The sequence below is a fragment of the Oncorhynchus kisutch genome, linkage group LG14 (assembly GCF_002021735.2).
Source record: "Oncorhynchus kisutch isolate 150728-3 linkage group LG14, Okis_V2, whole genome shotgun sequence".
Classification (NCBI taxonomy): Eukaryota; Metazoa; Chordata; class Actinopteri; order Salmoniformes; family Salmonidae; genus Oncorhynchus; species Oncorhynchus kisutch.
In genome coordinates, this window is record NC_034187.2 from 89,410,224 (window position 1) to 89,425,866 (window position 15,643).

The window sequence follows — 15,643 nt, forward strand, 5'->3', positions numbered from 1 at the left end:
CCTGTCTGATGACCTGACCTCCCCCAGTAAAACTAATCCTGTCTGATTACCTGACCTCCCCCAGGAAAACTAATCCTGTCTGATTACCTGACCTCCCCCAGGAAAACTAATCCTGTCTGATTGCCTGACCTCCTCCAGGAAAACTAATCCTGTCTGATTACCTGACCTCCCCCAGTAAAACTAATCCTGTCTGATTACCTGACCTCCCCCAGTAAAACTAATCCTGTCTGAATGAAGAGAACAGGTGACAGCAGCAACTGGTAGGATGACTGACCCAGACAGGTGCAAAACAAGTTAAGCTACCCCAGTATTCCCTTGACCGTTTCAGATTGCAAAACTAAAGAGACACGCCAGAGAAGACAGAAGAATAGGATATCTGCTGTTGGAGTACTGTTTTCTGTGACAGATGGGAAGGTGCAAGTTACCTGAAAATGATCTAATCTCTCAGTGATTAATCTCAAAGCGCTCCAAATTCATGCATTTTGCATTCCTTTTTTTTTTGCCAGTGGAGAATGCATGCAAACCCCCCTACTGGCTTTGGGCTAAGCCCCCAATGTCCGTGTTGGGCTCGGTGTGGGCTAGGGTTTAACATGGGTAACCGGGATCTTGGGAACACTTCACATTTTCCCCAAAAAATAAACCCGGGAAATAACACAAATTCCCCATGTAAGCATTAATGCAATTCTACAAAAAAACATGAGAAGCATCAGATTAGCAAAAAACTAAATCTCCCATTATCCAAACAGGTTGTCATGGAAGCCTAGTGGGTTAACTCCCTTTACCATTGTAAAGGACTAATCAATGGAAAATAAAATAGACAAACTACAATCACGTATATCCTACCAACGGGACATTAAAAGCTGGAATATCTGATGTTTCACTGAGTCGTGGCTTAACGACATTCATTCATTTGTTTTATTTAACCTTTATTTAACTAGGCAAGTCAGTTAAGATCAAATTCTTATTTACAGTGACGGCCTACCAAAAGGAAAAAGGCCTCCTGAATAAAAATATAGGACAACACACACATCACAACAAGAGACAACACTACATAAAAGAGAGACCTAAGACAACAACATGGTAGCAACACCACATGGTAGCAACACCACATGGTAGCAACACCACATGGCAGCAAAACCACATGGTAGCAGCACAGGTTACAAACATTATTGGAAACAGACAACAGCACAAAAGTCAAGAAGGTAGAGACAACAATACATCACACAAAGCAGCCACAACTGTCAGTAAGAGTGTCTATGTCTTTGCATTAAGAGTGAGATAAAACTGTCCAGTTTGAGTATTTGTTGCAGCTAGGGGTCGCGGCCCCATGTGGCATTGCCTAATATGAAAATGGAGTCGCGGGAGAATTTCCAAAATCCCCAAAAATATGAGCGCCCTTAGATCACGGCTGTACTTGACCATTGTACTTGAAACATTGAATCATTGAATGACTAGGCATGATACACTATGAAACCACACACTATTGCAGAGACTTTGATATTACCGGCTGCAATTGATATGGTGAAAACAATGTGTGTGGAGGCAGAGGGACAGAAACTCACACCAATACCTTTGTCAGCAAACACAAAGAATGTATGCTATTGCTAGCAATCAAGAGAAAACGGACTGAATGACTCAAACTCCCCAGATTATACTCTCCAAATGGACGTTAGCTGTGAGGGCCCAGATGACCATGCATTGACTTTTGTTGACTATTCATGAGGACATATTGTTCTGTCTCACGATTCGGGAGCATGAAACGGTATATGGGATGTTCCTTGTGCTGCGTGGCTATATTGATGAAAAACAGAATCCATATGCCATCAAATGGTGGGCTTTTGCAGATGTGCCTCATCTTTGGCGGGGCGGTGGGCAGCCCTCTGCACTAGTTATGAATGTGTTTCCTTCTGCCATATGGACACATTGGCTGATACACCGAGAACAACTGGCAGCAAAAGAACTGAGCACAGAACTAGGAGACATACTGCAGCAGGTAACTTCCACTGTGCCCAAGCATGTTCACTAAACTACACAGCCAAAATAATATGGACACCTGCACGAACATCTCATTCCAAAATCATGGGCATTAATATGGACTTGGGCACTGATGTTGGGCGATAAGGTCTGGCTCGCAGTCGCAGCCAATTCATCCTGAAGGTGTACAATGAGGGTTGAGGTCAGGGATCTGTGCGGTGATCTTAGGCTTGTGTGCGGCTGCTCAGCCATGGAAATCATGAAGCTCCCGATGAACAGTTCTTGTGCTGACGTTGCTTCCAGAGGCAGTTTGGAACTCTGTAGTGAGTGTTGCAATCGAGGTTCAGGTACGAGCTTCAGCACTCTGCAGTCCCGTTCTATGAGCTTGTGTGGCCTTCCACTTCACGGCTGAGCTGTTGTTCTCCTAGACATTTCCACTTCACAATAACAGCCCTTACAGTTGTCCAGAGCAGCTCTAGCAGGGCAGAAATTTGACAAACTGACTTGTTGGAAAGTTGGCATCCTATGACGGTGCCACATTGAAAGTCACTGAAGGCCATTCTACTGGCAATGTTTGTCTATGGAAATTGTATGGCTGTGTGCTCACATGTATACACCCGTCAGCAATGGGTATGGCTGAAATAGCCAAATCCACTCATTCGAAGGGTCTCCACTTTTTATTACAGTGCAAGTTCCCGTTCTAATGCTCTTATATGTTGTGGGGAACAGATGATCATTGTTCCCTTAATAAAATGCACCATTTACTGCATTTATAAACATGAGGTTAACATGCTATGTATCTCATAGAACGCTCATGTCTGCCTTTGTTAAATTTAGCCGTTCTGTAAAGTTAAGACCAATTTCCACTCATCTCAGGTCATTTGAAAAAACATGGTTTTAACTTTACCACTACTGTGCTAATTAGGGACTACACATTGGGCCATTCTCAGCTGGCAGGCTTCATGTCTTCCACCAGTTAATGACAACTTCCACCAATATCAGATAAAAAAAAAACATGAGCTGGCGCACACCCGGAATAGTAGTTTAGGTGGAGGTGCTGACTATCGTCCAATAAACTATCAAAAGAAAGTCGCACACTCCATGGGAAAACCTTCCTCGCAAGGGGGGGAAAACCTTCCTCGCAAGGGGGGGGGGGGAACCCTTCCTCGCAAGGGGGGGGGGAACCCTTCCTCGCAAGGGGGGGAACCCTTCCTCGCAAGGGGGGGAAACCTTCCTCGCAAGGGGGGGAAACCTTCCTCGCAAGGGGGGGAACCCTTCCTCGCAAGGGGGGGAACCCTTCCTCGCAAGGGGGGGAACCCTTCCTCGCAAGGGGGGGAACCCTTCCTCGCAAGGGGGGGAACCCTTCCTCGCAAGGGGGGGAAACCTTCCTCGCAAGGGGGGGAAACCTTCCTCGCAAGGGGGGGAAACCTTCCTCGCAAGGGGGGGAAACCTTCCTCGCAAGGGGGGGAAACCTTCCTCGCAAGGGGGGGAAACCTTCCTCGCAAGGGGGGGAAACCTTCCTCGCAAGGGGGGGAAACCTTCCTCGCAAGGGGGGGAAACCTTCCTCACAGGGGGGGGGAAACGTTCCTCACAGGGGGGGGAAACGTTGGTAAATACCCATTACATTGCTGGAAGAGTACACACGGAGTGTGCCACTTTATTTAGATCGTTTATAACTTCCACCAATATGACAACATCCAATCTTTTAAGAAGTTTAATTCAAGCAAACAAAGGTAAAGGTACATTTCACAACTCTGGGTTATTCAACATCCTGGCCACGTACACCCCAAACATTGATACATCTAAAAGGAATAAAACACCAGAAGGGAACGCTTTCTGGAAGCCCTCATTCCATCATATGGAATTCTCTAAAACACGGAAAAAGTTTCAAAATAAACATTTAACAAAGCCAGTGTGCTCTTCTCTAGGCCTGGCTGAAAGAAGAAGACTTGCCTTTTTAGAACAGGTTCTCTTTTTGCATTGTTTTGGTGTTAACTTTTCCCAAAGTTTCATCAGAATTATACTTTTTTAAAAGATGAAGTTCCAAGGTTCCCTGTGAAGACAGAAAAAGCATTCAGTCATAATCGTAGGTATACAACAAGTATCTGAGCATCAGATGACCAATGTATAATGCTGAGTGTAATGCTAGACCTGAAACAGGCCTACCTTGGGCTCAGACACTCGGCCTACCTGGGCTCAGACACTCGGCCCACCAGCAGAGTTGGGGACAGTCTTCTGGATTAATTCCTTGGCCTGGTGGGCCTGCAGCACAGCCACAGCCTCATCCACCTACCAGCAACATCAACCAGGTTAATAACAGCATCACCTATTACCACAGCTACAAACTCATCTGTACACTACAACAGAGCGGAGAGACTCGGGGAGCAGAACTGACCTTAGAGCGGAGAGACTCGGGGAGCAGAACTGACCTTAGAGCGGAGAGACTCGGGGAGCAGAACTGACCTTAGAGCGGAGAGACTCGGGGAGCAGAACTGACCTTAGAGCGGAGAGACTCGGGGAGCAGAACTGACCTTAGAGCGGAGAGACTCGGGGAGCAGAACTGACCTTAGAGCGGAGAGACTCGGGGAGCAGAACTGACCTTAGAGCGGAGAGACTCGGGGAGCAGAACTGACCTTAGAGCGGAGAGACTCGGGGAGCAGAACTGACCTTAGAGCGGAGAGACTCGGGGAGCAGAACTGACCTTAGAGCGGAGAGACTCGGGAGACTCCAGCATGTGAAGCAGTTCAGAGTTGTCTATCTCCAGCAGCATGCCAGTGATCTTCCCAGCCAGGCTGGGGTGCATGTTCTGGATGCACGGGAACAAGCGCTCACCTGGGGACAAACAGGGTTTTAGTGTCCTGGCTCAGAAACAGGAGGGAGATTGACAGTGTGGTGGGTTGAATGGATGTTAAGCCCAATTTTATGCAGTTTTATAACGCAGATCTGAACGGCTTTAAAATGTCTGCATGTCAAATCTTAGTGAAAGACTTGCGACGAGACGGATTCCGTTAGCCAATAAGAGAACACTGCGCTGACGTTCTGTGTTTGCTGCAGTAATAGCAGTGGTGTAAAGTTGTTAAGTAAAAATACTTGAATGTACTGAAGTAGTTTTTGGAGGCATCTGTACTTTACCATTTATATTTTTGACAACTTTTAATTTTCTTTATGAATGTAGTAAAGTATGTACTTTTTACTCCATACTTTTCCCATGACACTCAAAAAGTACATTTTGAATGCTTAGCAGGACAGGAAAATAGTCTAATTCACACACCTAAGAGAACATCCCTGGTCATCCCTACTGCCTCTGATCTGGAGGACTCACTAAACAGAGAACATCCCTGGTCATCCCTACTGCCTCTGATCTGGAGGACTCACTAAACAGAGAACATCCCTGGTCATCCCTACTGCCTCTGATCTGGAGGACTCACTAAACAGATATTTCGTTTCTAAATGATGTCTGAGTGTTGGAGCGTGCCCTGGCTATGTATAAAAAAAACGCGCCGTCTGGTTTGCTTAATATAAGGCATTTGAAATTATTTATACTTTTACTTTTGAGCAATTACATTTACTTTAGATAATTTTACTGAAGTCAGATAATCCTGGGTGACTCACTTTTACTTGAGTCATTTTCTATTAAGGTATCTTTACTTTTATACTCAAGTATGACAATTGGGTACTTTTTCTACCACTGAGTAAGAGCTAGTCTAGCTTGCTGATATTACTCTGGAAAGTCACAAAGCGTACCCTGTTTCTGGTGCATGTAGGGGTGGCAGGTAGCCTAGTGGTTAGAGCGTTGGGACAGTAACCGAAAGGTTGCTGGATCGAATCCCTGACCTAACAATGTAAAAATCATTCTGCCCCTGAACAAGGCAGTTAACCCACTGTTCCCCAGTAGGTCGTCATTGTAAATAAAACGTTGTTGTTAATTGGACTTGCCTTAAACATGTCATGAAACTCGTTTGCTACAACACCTTGCTACATAAAGTGACAACTATGTTTCATCACGTCATTGTTGAGGCCCCACGACCGTGGAAACTGTTGTATTGATCTGAATGCTTGGTGTTCAGTCCGCTAAAAGATAGTCTTGTCTGGGGTTGAGTTTACACTCACCCAACATCTGCTTCTGTTCCTGAGGTGGTGCAGCGGCCAGCATGGAGGCAGTCAGAGGGTCCTGGCCCTGCACATGGACAGCAGGCTACACACACAGACACAGGGTTAGAGAGAAAACACCAAGGTAATATTGACACTGTAGATAATATTTTTTTGTGGTCCCCTGTAAAGCCACGCGGTCCCCTAACGGAGTTGGTAGAGCATGGTGCTTGTAGTGGGTTCGATTCCCGGGACCACCCATAAACAAAATGTATGCACGTAAGTAACTTGATAAACTGATAAATGGCACATTATTATTTTCTAATACTGGATTCAGTTGACATTTGATAGGAGAGAGGAGGCATACCGGCTGCATAGTGACTTGGGTCTGTGAGTTAATATGGTTCTGTGGGTTGCGGACTCCTGTGGCGTACTTATACTGAGGCACGCCACGCACCGGGGCTCCACTCACTGGGGCCGAAGGGGCGCGGGGACCCATGGTCTGGGGGCCTGCAGAGGGGCAAGAAGAGATCATTTTGACGTTATTTTAAATGTAACGTCATAAAGCACCTAAATTCAATATAAATCCTGCATTAGCATGTACATAATGCAGAAGCACTACTACATATTACAAAGACATGGGCACAAATGAGTATCTCTCCAGGTTACTCACCCACGCTTCGCGTGGACATCATGCGAGGCATCTGGTTGGTTGGCCTCATAGGGCTGAAGCTGGGCTGTCTGGGTGTGGAAGGACGTATGGAGCCTGGCATGTTCTGGAAGTCTGAAGTCCCAACAATGTAATTTAGGAATACTTTTAACACTAAACTATTATTGTAGAAGTCAGTGGTCATATTGTAAAGTAGTTGAGGTTATGAGGGCGTACTACTCACGTTGAGGTCTCACACCCTGGGTGGCCCAGCGAGGGCTGGGTCTCAGCTGGGCTATCTGGTTGGCAGGGTAGTAAGCAGCTCTGTTATGAGCCTATAGGGATGGAGAACACAGTGCAGGTATTATCTACATCCAACAGCATCCAGTCTGACACACTTCCACTTTGTCCATGGACTGAACTGTGATCCTGTGAACATCATGAATATCAAGGGCTAGATCGATTGATTTACATAAATGTGATTGATTGACATGAACTGAATTGACCAAGTGGTGACCTGTGGGATGGCAGCCATGAAGTACCCAGAAGGAGGGGCAGGCTGGTAGGGGTTGAGGACTGGGTTGGGTACGGGCCGGACGGTGGCCATCCTCTGCATGTACTGGTTGGTGAGGTGAGCCTGGCGCTCTTCTTTCCTCTGAGCCAGCGCCACGTACAGAGGCTTTGTGGCCACGATGCGCCCGTTCATCTCTGTCACGGCCTTGGTGGCCTCCTCCGGGGAAGAGAAGCAGACAAAGCCGAAGCCCTTGCTGCGACCACCCTCCATCATCACCTAATGGAGGAGAGGGGGGAGGAAACGGTTCTCTTAGCACACAGCTGAACAGAACAGCTGAAGTGAACAGAACAGCTGAACAGAACAAAGCAGTTCTCTTTAACACGCCAACAGCCAGGAGGTTGGTTCTCTTTAACACGCCAACAGCCAGGAGGTTGGTTCTCTTTAACACTAGTGGTGTGGGGGCTGTGGTTTGGCAAAGTGGGTGGGGTTATATCCTTCCTGTTTGGCCCTGTCCGGGGGTGTCCTCGGATGGGGCCACAGTGTCTCCTGACCCCTCCTGTCTCAGCCTCCAGTATTTATGCTGCAGTAGTTTATGTGTCGGGGGGCTGGGGTCAGTTTGTTATATCTGGAGTACTTCTCCTGTCCTATTCGGTGTCCTGTGTGAATCTAAGTGTGCGTTCTCTAATTCTCTCCTTCTCTCTTTCTTTCTCTCTCTCTCTCTCTCTCGGAGGACCTGAGCCCTAGGACCATGCCCCAGGACTACCTGACATGATGACTCCTTGCTGTCCCCAGTCCACCTGGCCATGCTGCTGCTCCAGTTTCAACTTCCACCTGACTGTGCTGCTGCTCCAGTTTCAACTGTTCTGCCTTATTATTATTCGACCATGCTGGTCATTTATGAACATTTGAACATCTTGGCCATGTTCTGTTATAATCTCTACCCGGCACAGCCAGAAGAGGACTGGCCACCCCACATAGCCTGGTTCCTCTCTAGGTTTCTTCCTAGGTATTGGCCTTTCTAGGGAGTTTAACCTAGCCACCGTGCTTCTACACCTGCATTGCTTGCTGTTTGGGGTTTTAGGCTGGGTTTCTGTACAGCACTTTGAGATATCAGCTGATGTACGAAGGGCTATATAAATAAATTTGATTTGAACACGCCAACAGCCAGGAGGTTGGTTCTCTTTAACACGCCAACAGCCAGGAGGTTGGTTCTCTTTAACACGCCAACAGCCAGGAGGTTGGTTCTCTTTAACACGCCAACAGCCAGGAGGTTGGTTCTCTTTAACACGTCAACAGCCAGGAGGTTGGTTCTCTTTAACATGTCAACAGCCAGGAGGTTGGTCCTTACCTTGGCACTGGTGATGGTGCCGAATGGGGAGAATTCTTTACGCAGGCGCTCGTCATCAATTCCATCGTCAAGATTCTTCACGTAGAGATTGACACCCTGGAGAAGACATGTAGAACATACTTTTACAATACTATTCAACATTCCTTTTGATTCTGACCTTGCACTGATCGACGGTTAATTTGTAGTCTATGAACTGGTAATTGTCTGTAGAACACATTTATCCCCAGCAAACATGCCAGAGGGATGTGGGGCTCATGAATTACTCACTGTGGCAGCCATTTTGGCCAGTACAGTCCATTGTAGAGAAAACATGGAATTTGACAAGGCTGCAACAAAAACTGCACAACATCAAAGTGCTGATTCACTGTGACCTGGTAGCGCGTCATGCGATCCTGTTTCATCTGTTCAAACTTGCGTTTCAGCTCCGTCTGACGCTCCACTTTCTTCTGGGCACGGCCCACGTAGATGAGCTTTCCATTCAGCTCCTTCCCATTCATCTCATCAACAGCCTGGAACAGACATCCTCTTTTACAATATGGCCATCAGCCTTCCCATCCTTGATTGAGACCCTCCGTATGAAAACGCCACCAACCAAGCAACCATTTCAAACACATTAAGCTCACCTTTTGGGCGTCCTCGTGCCTCTCGAAGCTCACAAAGCCAAAGCCTCTGGATTTGCCACTGTCATCAGTCATGACGCAGATACTCATGGCACTGCCTAGATGTTACAGGAGACAGTTCAGATACTCATGGCACTGCCTAGATGTTACAGGAGACCGTTCAGATACTCATGGCACTGCCTAGATGTTACAGGAGACCGTTCAGATACTCATGGCACTGCCTAGATGATAGAGGAGACCGTTCAGATACTCATGGCACTGCCTAGATGATAGAGGAGACCGTTCAGATACTCATGGCACTGCCTAGATGTTACAGGAGACCGTTCAGATACTCATGGCACTGCCTAGATGATAGAGACCGTTCAGATACTCATGGCACTGCCTAGATGATAGAGGAGACCGTTCAGATACTCATGGCACTGCCTAGATGAGAGGAGACAGTTCAGATACTCATGGCACTGCCTAGATGTTAGAGACTAGAGGTAGACAGATTATGATTTTTCAACGCCGATACCGATTATCGGAGGACCAAAAAGGCCGATACCGATTGATCGGCCAATTAAAAAAAAAATATTTGTAACAATGACAATTACAACAATACTGAATTAACACTTATTTTAACTTAATATAAAAACAAAATCAATTTAGCCTCAAATAAATAAATATGTTCAATTTGGTTTAAATAATGCAGAAAGTCATGTGTGCCATGTAAAAATGTGTGCCATGATAAAAAGCTAACGTTTAAGTTCCTTGCTCAAAACATGAGAACATATGAAAGTTGTTGGTTCCTTTTAACATGAGTCTTCAATATTCCAAGGTAATAGGTTTTAGGTTGTAGTTAATATAGTATTTATAGGACTATTTCTCTCTATACCATTTGTATTTCATATACCTTTGACTATTGGATGTTCTTATAGGCACTATAGCATTGCCAGTGTAACAGTATAGCTTCAGTCCCTCTCCTCGCCCCTACCTGGGCTCGAACCAGGAACACATCGACAACAGCCACACTCGAAGCATCGTTACCCATCGCTCCACAAAAGCCGCGGCCCTTGCAGCGCAAGGGGAATAACTACTCCAAATCTAAAAGCGAGTGACTTTTGAAACAGTATTAGCGCACACCCAGCTAAACATTTCACATTGGGTACACCAGCCATTAGGCTGATATGCTTGAAGTCATAAACAGCGCTGTGCTTGCGAAGAGCTGCTGGCAAAACGCACTAAAGTGCTGTTTGAATGAATGATTACGGGCCTGCTGCTGCTCAGTCAGACTGCTCTATCAAATCAGACTTAATTATAACATAATAACACAAATACGAGCCTTTGGTCATTAATATGATCGAATCCAGAAACGATCATTTCGAAAACAAAACGTTTATTTTTTCTGTGAAATACGGAACCGTTTGGTATTTTATCTAACGGGTGGCATCCATAAGTCTAAATATTCTTGTTACATTGCACAACCTTCAATGTTGTCTCAATTACGTAAAATTCAGGCAAATTAGTTCACAATGAGCCAGGCAGCCCAAACTGTTGCATATACCCTGACTCTGCGTGCAATGAACGCAAGAGAAATGACAATTTCACCTGGTTAATATTGCCTGCTAAACTGGATTAGTTGTTATAACTAGTGATGATTGATTGATTGTTTTTTATAAGATAAGTTTAATGCTAGCTAGCAATTTACCTTGACTTCTACTGCGTAACAGGCAGGCTACTCGTGGAGTGCAATGGTTAGAGCGTTGGACTAGTTAACTGTGCGGTTGCAAGATTGGAACCCCTGAGCTGACAAGGTGAAAATCTGTCGTTCTGCCCCTGAACAAGGCAGTTAACCCACAGTTCCTAGGCCGTCATTGAAAATAAGAATGTGTTCTTAACTGACTTGCCTAGTTAAATAAAGGTATAATTATTATTAATTTTTTTAATAAATGGAAATCGGCACCCAAAAATACCAATTGTTATGAAAACTTGAAATCGGCCCCAATTAATCGGTCGACCTCTAGAGGAGACTGTTCAAATGCCCATGGCACTGCCTAGATGTTACAGGAGACAGTTCAGATACTCATGGCACTGCCTAGATTTTAGAGACACGACCCAGTAACCAGCTCATAGCCTACAGCTATGTGACTTGGTTTCTGAGTGTGGGCGGAAAGTAATAAACATACCATACTCGGCATACTTGCTGAAGACCTCCCTCAGTTTCTCATCATCCATATCTTCACCAAAGTTCTTGATGTAAACATTGGTGAACTCTTTGGCCCGGGCACCAAGCTCAGCCTCACGTTCTTTGCGAGATTTGAATCGTCCCACAAACCTGCAATAGAAAACCTAGTTGGAGCTGGCAGACAAAACCCTCACCAAAATGTCCAGACCTGCTCCCCGTAACATACTACACAAGGCTTTCCCAAACTCTGTCCTAACCCCCCCCCCCCCCCCTGCTTCCCAAACACTGTCCTACCACCCCTCCCCCTTTCCCAAACTCTGTCAAATCCAATTTATTTATAAGCCCTTCTTACATCAGCTGATATCTCAAAGTGCTGTACAGAAACCCAGCCTAAAACCCCAAACAGCAAGCAATGCAGGCGTAGAAGCATGTTAACAACCAAGTCACATAGCTGTAGGCTACGAGCTGGTTACTGAGTCGTGTCCTATTTCCCCACCCCCCCCACCCGGGTGCACGTTTCATTTTTTGCCCTAGCACTACACAGATGATTCAAATACCCATCTCATCATCAGGCAAAAAACAAAACGTGCACCAAACAGGGGCCCCAGGACCGAGTTTGGGAAACCCTGTACGACACAACCTCGTTACCAGAATGTACACTTCCAGGTAGAACTGTGGCATTGCAGCAAGAAACCAAGTTCACAGTCAGAGACGCAAGTTGTAAAAAAAACAAACCACACAATTAGTATTAAAACAATTGTGATTAGTACCGTTAAAGAGCCACGACAGAAGAAACCTTTACTGATCACACTTACACTTTTCTGTCATTGAGAAGCATGCCGTTCATTTTCTCAATGGCTCTTTCAGCAGCCTCCTGGGTCTCAAAATGCACAAAGCCATAGCCCTTTGAGCCATTCTCATCACAAACCACCTTGGAGAAAGGAGGGTTGGCACGAGCTTTAGATATGCAATACAATTAAGGTCAACTTGAGGATAAAAACTATCCCATCATGCAACACATTTCTAACCAATACAACACCCTCCTTGGGGATGAAAGGTTGTGCGAGATATTACCTTGCAGGACAGGATGTTGCCGAAGGCAGAAAAGGTGTCGTAGAGGGCCTTGTTGTCAATAGATTTGTCTAGGTTCTTGATGAAGATGTTGCCCACCCCACTCTTCCTCAGGGATGGGTCACGCTGAGACCACATGATGCGGACAGGACGACCCTTGATCACGTCAAAGTTCATGGTGTCTAGAGCCCTCTCAGCTGAGAAGAGGAATTATATTAACACATTATGACTCCTGTGATAGCAGCCCCCCCCCCCCCCCACACTCCAGTGATAAGCTGCATTTTGACCCCATACTAGATTTACTTCCCTATTTCTTCAAATAACCTGTTTAGATCTGACCAAATGAGCTGGCTGTAGTGTAAACCATATCCCTGGATGGATTTAATATCTGACCAAATGAACTGGCTGTAGTATAAACCACATCCCTGGATGGATTTAATATCTGACGAAATGAACTGGCTGTAGTATAAACCATATCCCTGGATGGATTGGTCAGATATTAAATCCATCCAGGGATATGGTTTACACACGATGCCCCACCCAAAACAAACAGGACAATCCAACTGTTGTCCTGTCTCTAGAATGGCAGCTATTCATCTCGATTATGATTCAATGACTAGTGATAAATGTATGTGGAATCAGAGTGTAGAACAGTCAGACAGCTGTGTGTAGGTAGCGAGTTGTTTGTGACTAGACTAGCCAAGCCAGCGATGCCCGTGTACAATGTCTTTCTCACTGTCACATGGAGGAGAAACAGACTAGCCGTGTCATCTTTCCTGGCTTTGACAACCTTTAAAATAGATACAATATTAACATGACAGTTCGCTACATACCATCAGCTGGCTGTTGGAAGTTGACATAGGCGTACCCGAGGGAACGACGGGTGATCATATCCCTGCAGACCCGGATGGAAAGGATGGCCCCGGCGGGGCTGAATTTTTCGTATAGCAAAGCTTCGGTCACATCTTGATGAAGATCCCCGACATACAGGGATGCCATGGGGTAAGTAGGAGCACCGGGGTTCATTTTGGTAACGAAATCCGACAAAAAAAATGTTACCTTTCAGACGAAATTGTTCGTAATTTAAAAAGGGTCTGGTTCCGCTAACGCGAGGGTTGAATCAAAACCAGCTGGCTAGCAAAGTTTAACAAGCTTGACAAGTTCTAATGAAGTTAATTTAGAAGATAAATATTTGAAACGTTTAAAATACGACCAGTTCGTTACGTATAAGTTGTTTAAAATGTCTATATAATTGACAAAATAGATCTTGAAATCAACATGTCCTTGCTTGCTTTTCCCGTTGCAGATGGTAACAGTAACCAGAGAAACGCAGCGTAACATTCTCGTCGTTCCACTTCAGTTCGAATATCAACTAGTGCTTCAACGAGTTGGTTAACAAATATATATGTTTTTAAGGTTTAAAAAAAATATATATTTTTTTTAGATATATATTTTTTCTAGGAATAAGTGGCGAGGAAGCGCTGGCGTTCACACAGCACTATTAGCTGGGGTTTAGAGGAGGGAAATATGAAACATGGTCTTACTTATACCCTTACATACGTCACATGTGGTTAAGAAAAACGTCGAGGTGTTTCTGTACTGCGGCGTCTCAACAACTACGTTGCTGATTGGTAGATTTTTTTTTGACTCATGATCAACAAATAAAATGTGAAAGCGATGAATCATGGTTGATCAAAACATTTTGATGTTTATTTTTTTATTTTTAACTAAGCAAGTGAGTTAAGAAACAAACTGCTACAGACCTATATCTATCCTACCCTGCCTTTCTATCCTACCCTGCCTGATCACCGACCATTTAGAATCCCACCGAACCTTCTCCACTATACAATCTGCTTTCAGAGCTGGTCATGGGTGCACCTCAGCCACTCTCAAGGTCCTAAACGATATCTTAACCGCCATCGGTAAGAAACAATACTGTGCAGCGGTATTCATTGACCTGGCCAAGGCTTTCGACTCTGTCAATCACCACATCCTCATTGGCAGACTCAACAGCCTTGGTTTCTCAAATTATTGCCTCGTCTGGTTCACCAACTACTTCTCCGACAGAGTTCAGTGTGTCAAATCTGAGGGCCTGTTGTCCGGCCTCTGGCAGTCTCTATGGGTGTGCCACAGGGTTTAATTCTTGGGCCGACTCTCTTCTCTGTATACATCAATGATGTTGCTCTTGCTGCTGGTGAGTCTCTGATCCACCTCTACGCAGACAACACCATTCTGTATACTTCTGGCCCTTCTTTTGACACTGTGTTAACAACCCTCCAGACGAGCTTCAATGCCATACAACTCTCCTTCCGTGGCCTCCAACTGCTCTTAAATACAAGTAAAACTAAATGCATGCTCTTCAACCGATCGCTGCCTGCACCTGCCCGCCCGTCCAGCATCACTACTCTGGACGGTTCTGACTTAGAATATGTGGACAACTACAAATACCTAGGTGTCTGGTTAGACTGTAAACTCTCCTTCCAGACTCACATAAAACATCTCCAATCGAAAGTTAAATCTAGAATTGGCTTCCTATTTCGCAACAAAGCATCCTTCACCCATGCTGCCAAACATACCCTCGTAAAATTGACCATCTTACCGATCCTCGACTTCGGCGATGTCATTTTCAAAATAGCCTCCAATACCCCACTCAACAAATTGGATGCAGTCATCCATTATGTCACCAATGCCCCATATACTACCCACCATTGCGACCTGTACCCTCTCGTTGGCTGGCGCTTGCTTCATACTCGTCGCCAAACCCACTGGCTCCAGGTCATCTACAAGACCCTGCTAGGTAAAGTCCCGCCTTATCTCTGCTCACTGGTCACCATAGCAGCACCTACCCGTAGCACGCGTTCCAGCAGGTATATCTCACTTGTCACCCCCGAAGCCAATTCCTCCTTTGGCCGCCTCTCCTTCTATTTTAAATGTGGCTTTGTCCCAGTGGAGAGGAGAAGTGATTTCATTCAGTCACAATGAAGCTCGGAAATGACCACTACAGAATATCCATTCTTGAAGAAGAGGTTATATGGTTATATACAGGGAGTACCAGGTAATAACATGACTATATACAGGGAGGTAATAACATGGTTATATACAGGGAGTACCAGGTAATAACATGGCTATATACAGGGAGTACCAGGTAATAACATGGTTATATACAGGGAGTACCAGGTAATAACGTGGTTATATACAGGGAGTACCAGGTAAT

At 45.4% G+C, this 15,643-nt stretch overlaps 1 protein-coding gene and 1 non-coding gene across 5 annotated transcripts; both read right to left on the minus strand.

The window, feature by feature from the left end:
* Positions 1–3,672: 3,672 nt before the first annotated feature.
* LOC109883393 (polyadenylate-binding protein 1A) lies at positions 3,673–13,958 on the minus strand. 4 transcript variants are annotated; one of them, XM_031789177.1, is made up of 15 exons: positions 13,263–13,958; positions 12,433–12,626; positions 12,174–12,289; positions 11,360–11,508; positions 9,198–9,292; positions 8,946–9,083; positions 8,575–8,670; positions 7,230–7,502; positions 6,957–7,047; positions 6,737–6,847; positions 6,431–6,573; positions 6,085–6,169; positions 4,676–4,806; positions 4,165–4,263; positions 3,673–4,027 (listed from the first exon to the last, which is right to left on the minus strand). In XM_031789177.1, the coding sequence occupies exons 1-14, from the start codon at positions 13,453–13,455 to the stop codon at positions 4,171–4,173; spliced, it is 1,908 nt and encodes a 635-aa protein (XP_031645037.1). In that variant the 5' UTR covers positions 13,456–13,958; the 3' UTR covers positions 3,673–4,027; positions 4,165–4,170. The 4 variants fall into 4 exon arrangements, with proteins under 4 accessions (XP_031645037.1, XP_031645036.1, XP_031645038.1 ...); XM_031789176.1 differs by having other exon boundaries at positions 4,141–4,263; positions 13,263–13,943; XM_031789178.1 differs by lacking the exon at positions 3,673–4,027 and having other exon boundaries at positions 4,157–4,263; positions 4,642–4,806; positions 13,263–13,947.
* LOC116353518 (small nucleolar RNA SNORA5) lies at positions 8,773–8,905 on the minus strand. The gene has a single exon (XR_004202952.1). It is a non-coding gene; the product is annotated as a small nucleolar RNA SNORA5 (small nucleolar RNA).
* Positions 13,959–15,643: the final 1,685 nt, after the last annotated feature.

Excerpts from the sequence above, each read along its gene's own strand:
- LOC109883393 (XM_031789177.1), bottom strand. The coding sequence starts at position 13,455 with ATGAACCCCGGTGCTCCTACTTACCCCATGGCATCCCTGTATGTCGGG. Across the intron at positions 6,848-6,956 it reads CCAGGGTGTGAGACCTCAAC|ACTTCCAGAACATGCCAGGC; the intron begins GTGAGTAGTACG and ends TTGGGACTTCAG. Across the intron at positions 4,264-4,675 it reads CCGAGTCTCTCCGCTCTAAG|GTGGATGAGGCTGTGGCTGT; the intron begins GTCAGTTCTGCT and ends TGTTGCTGGTAG.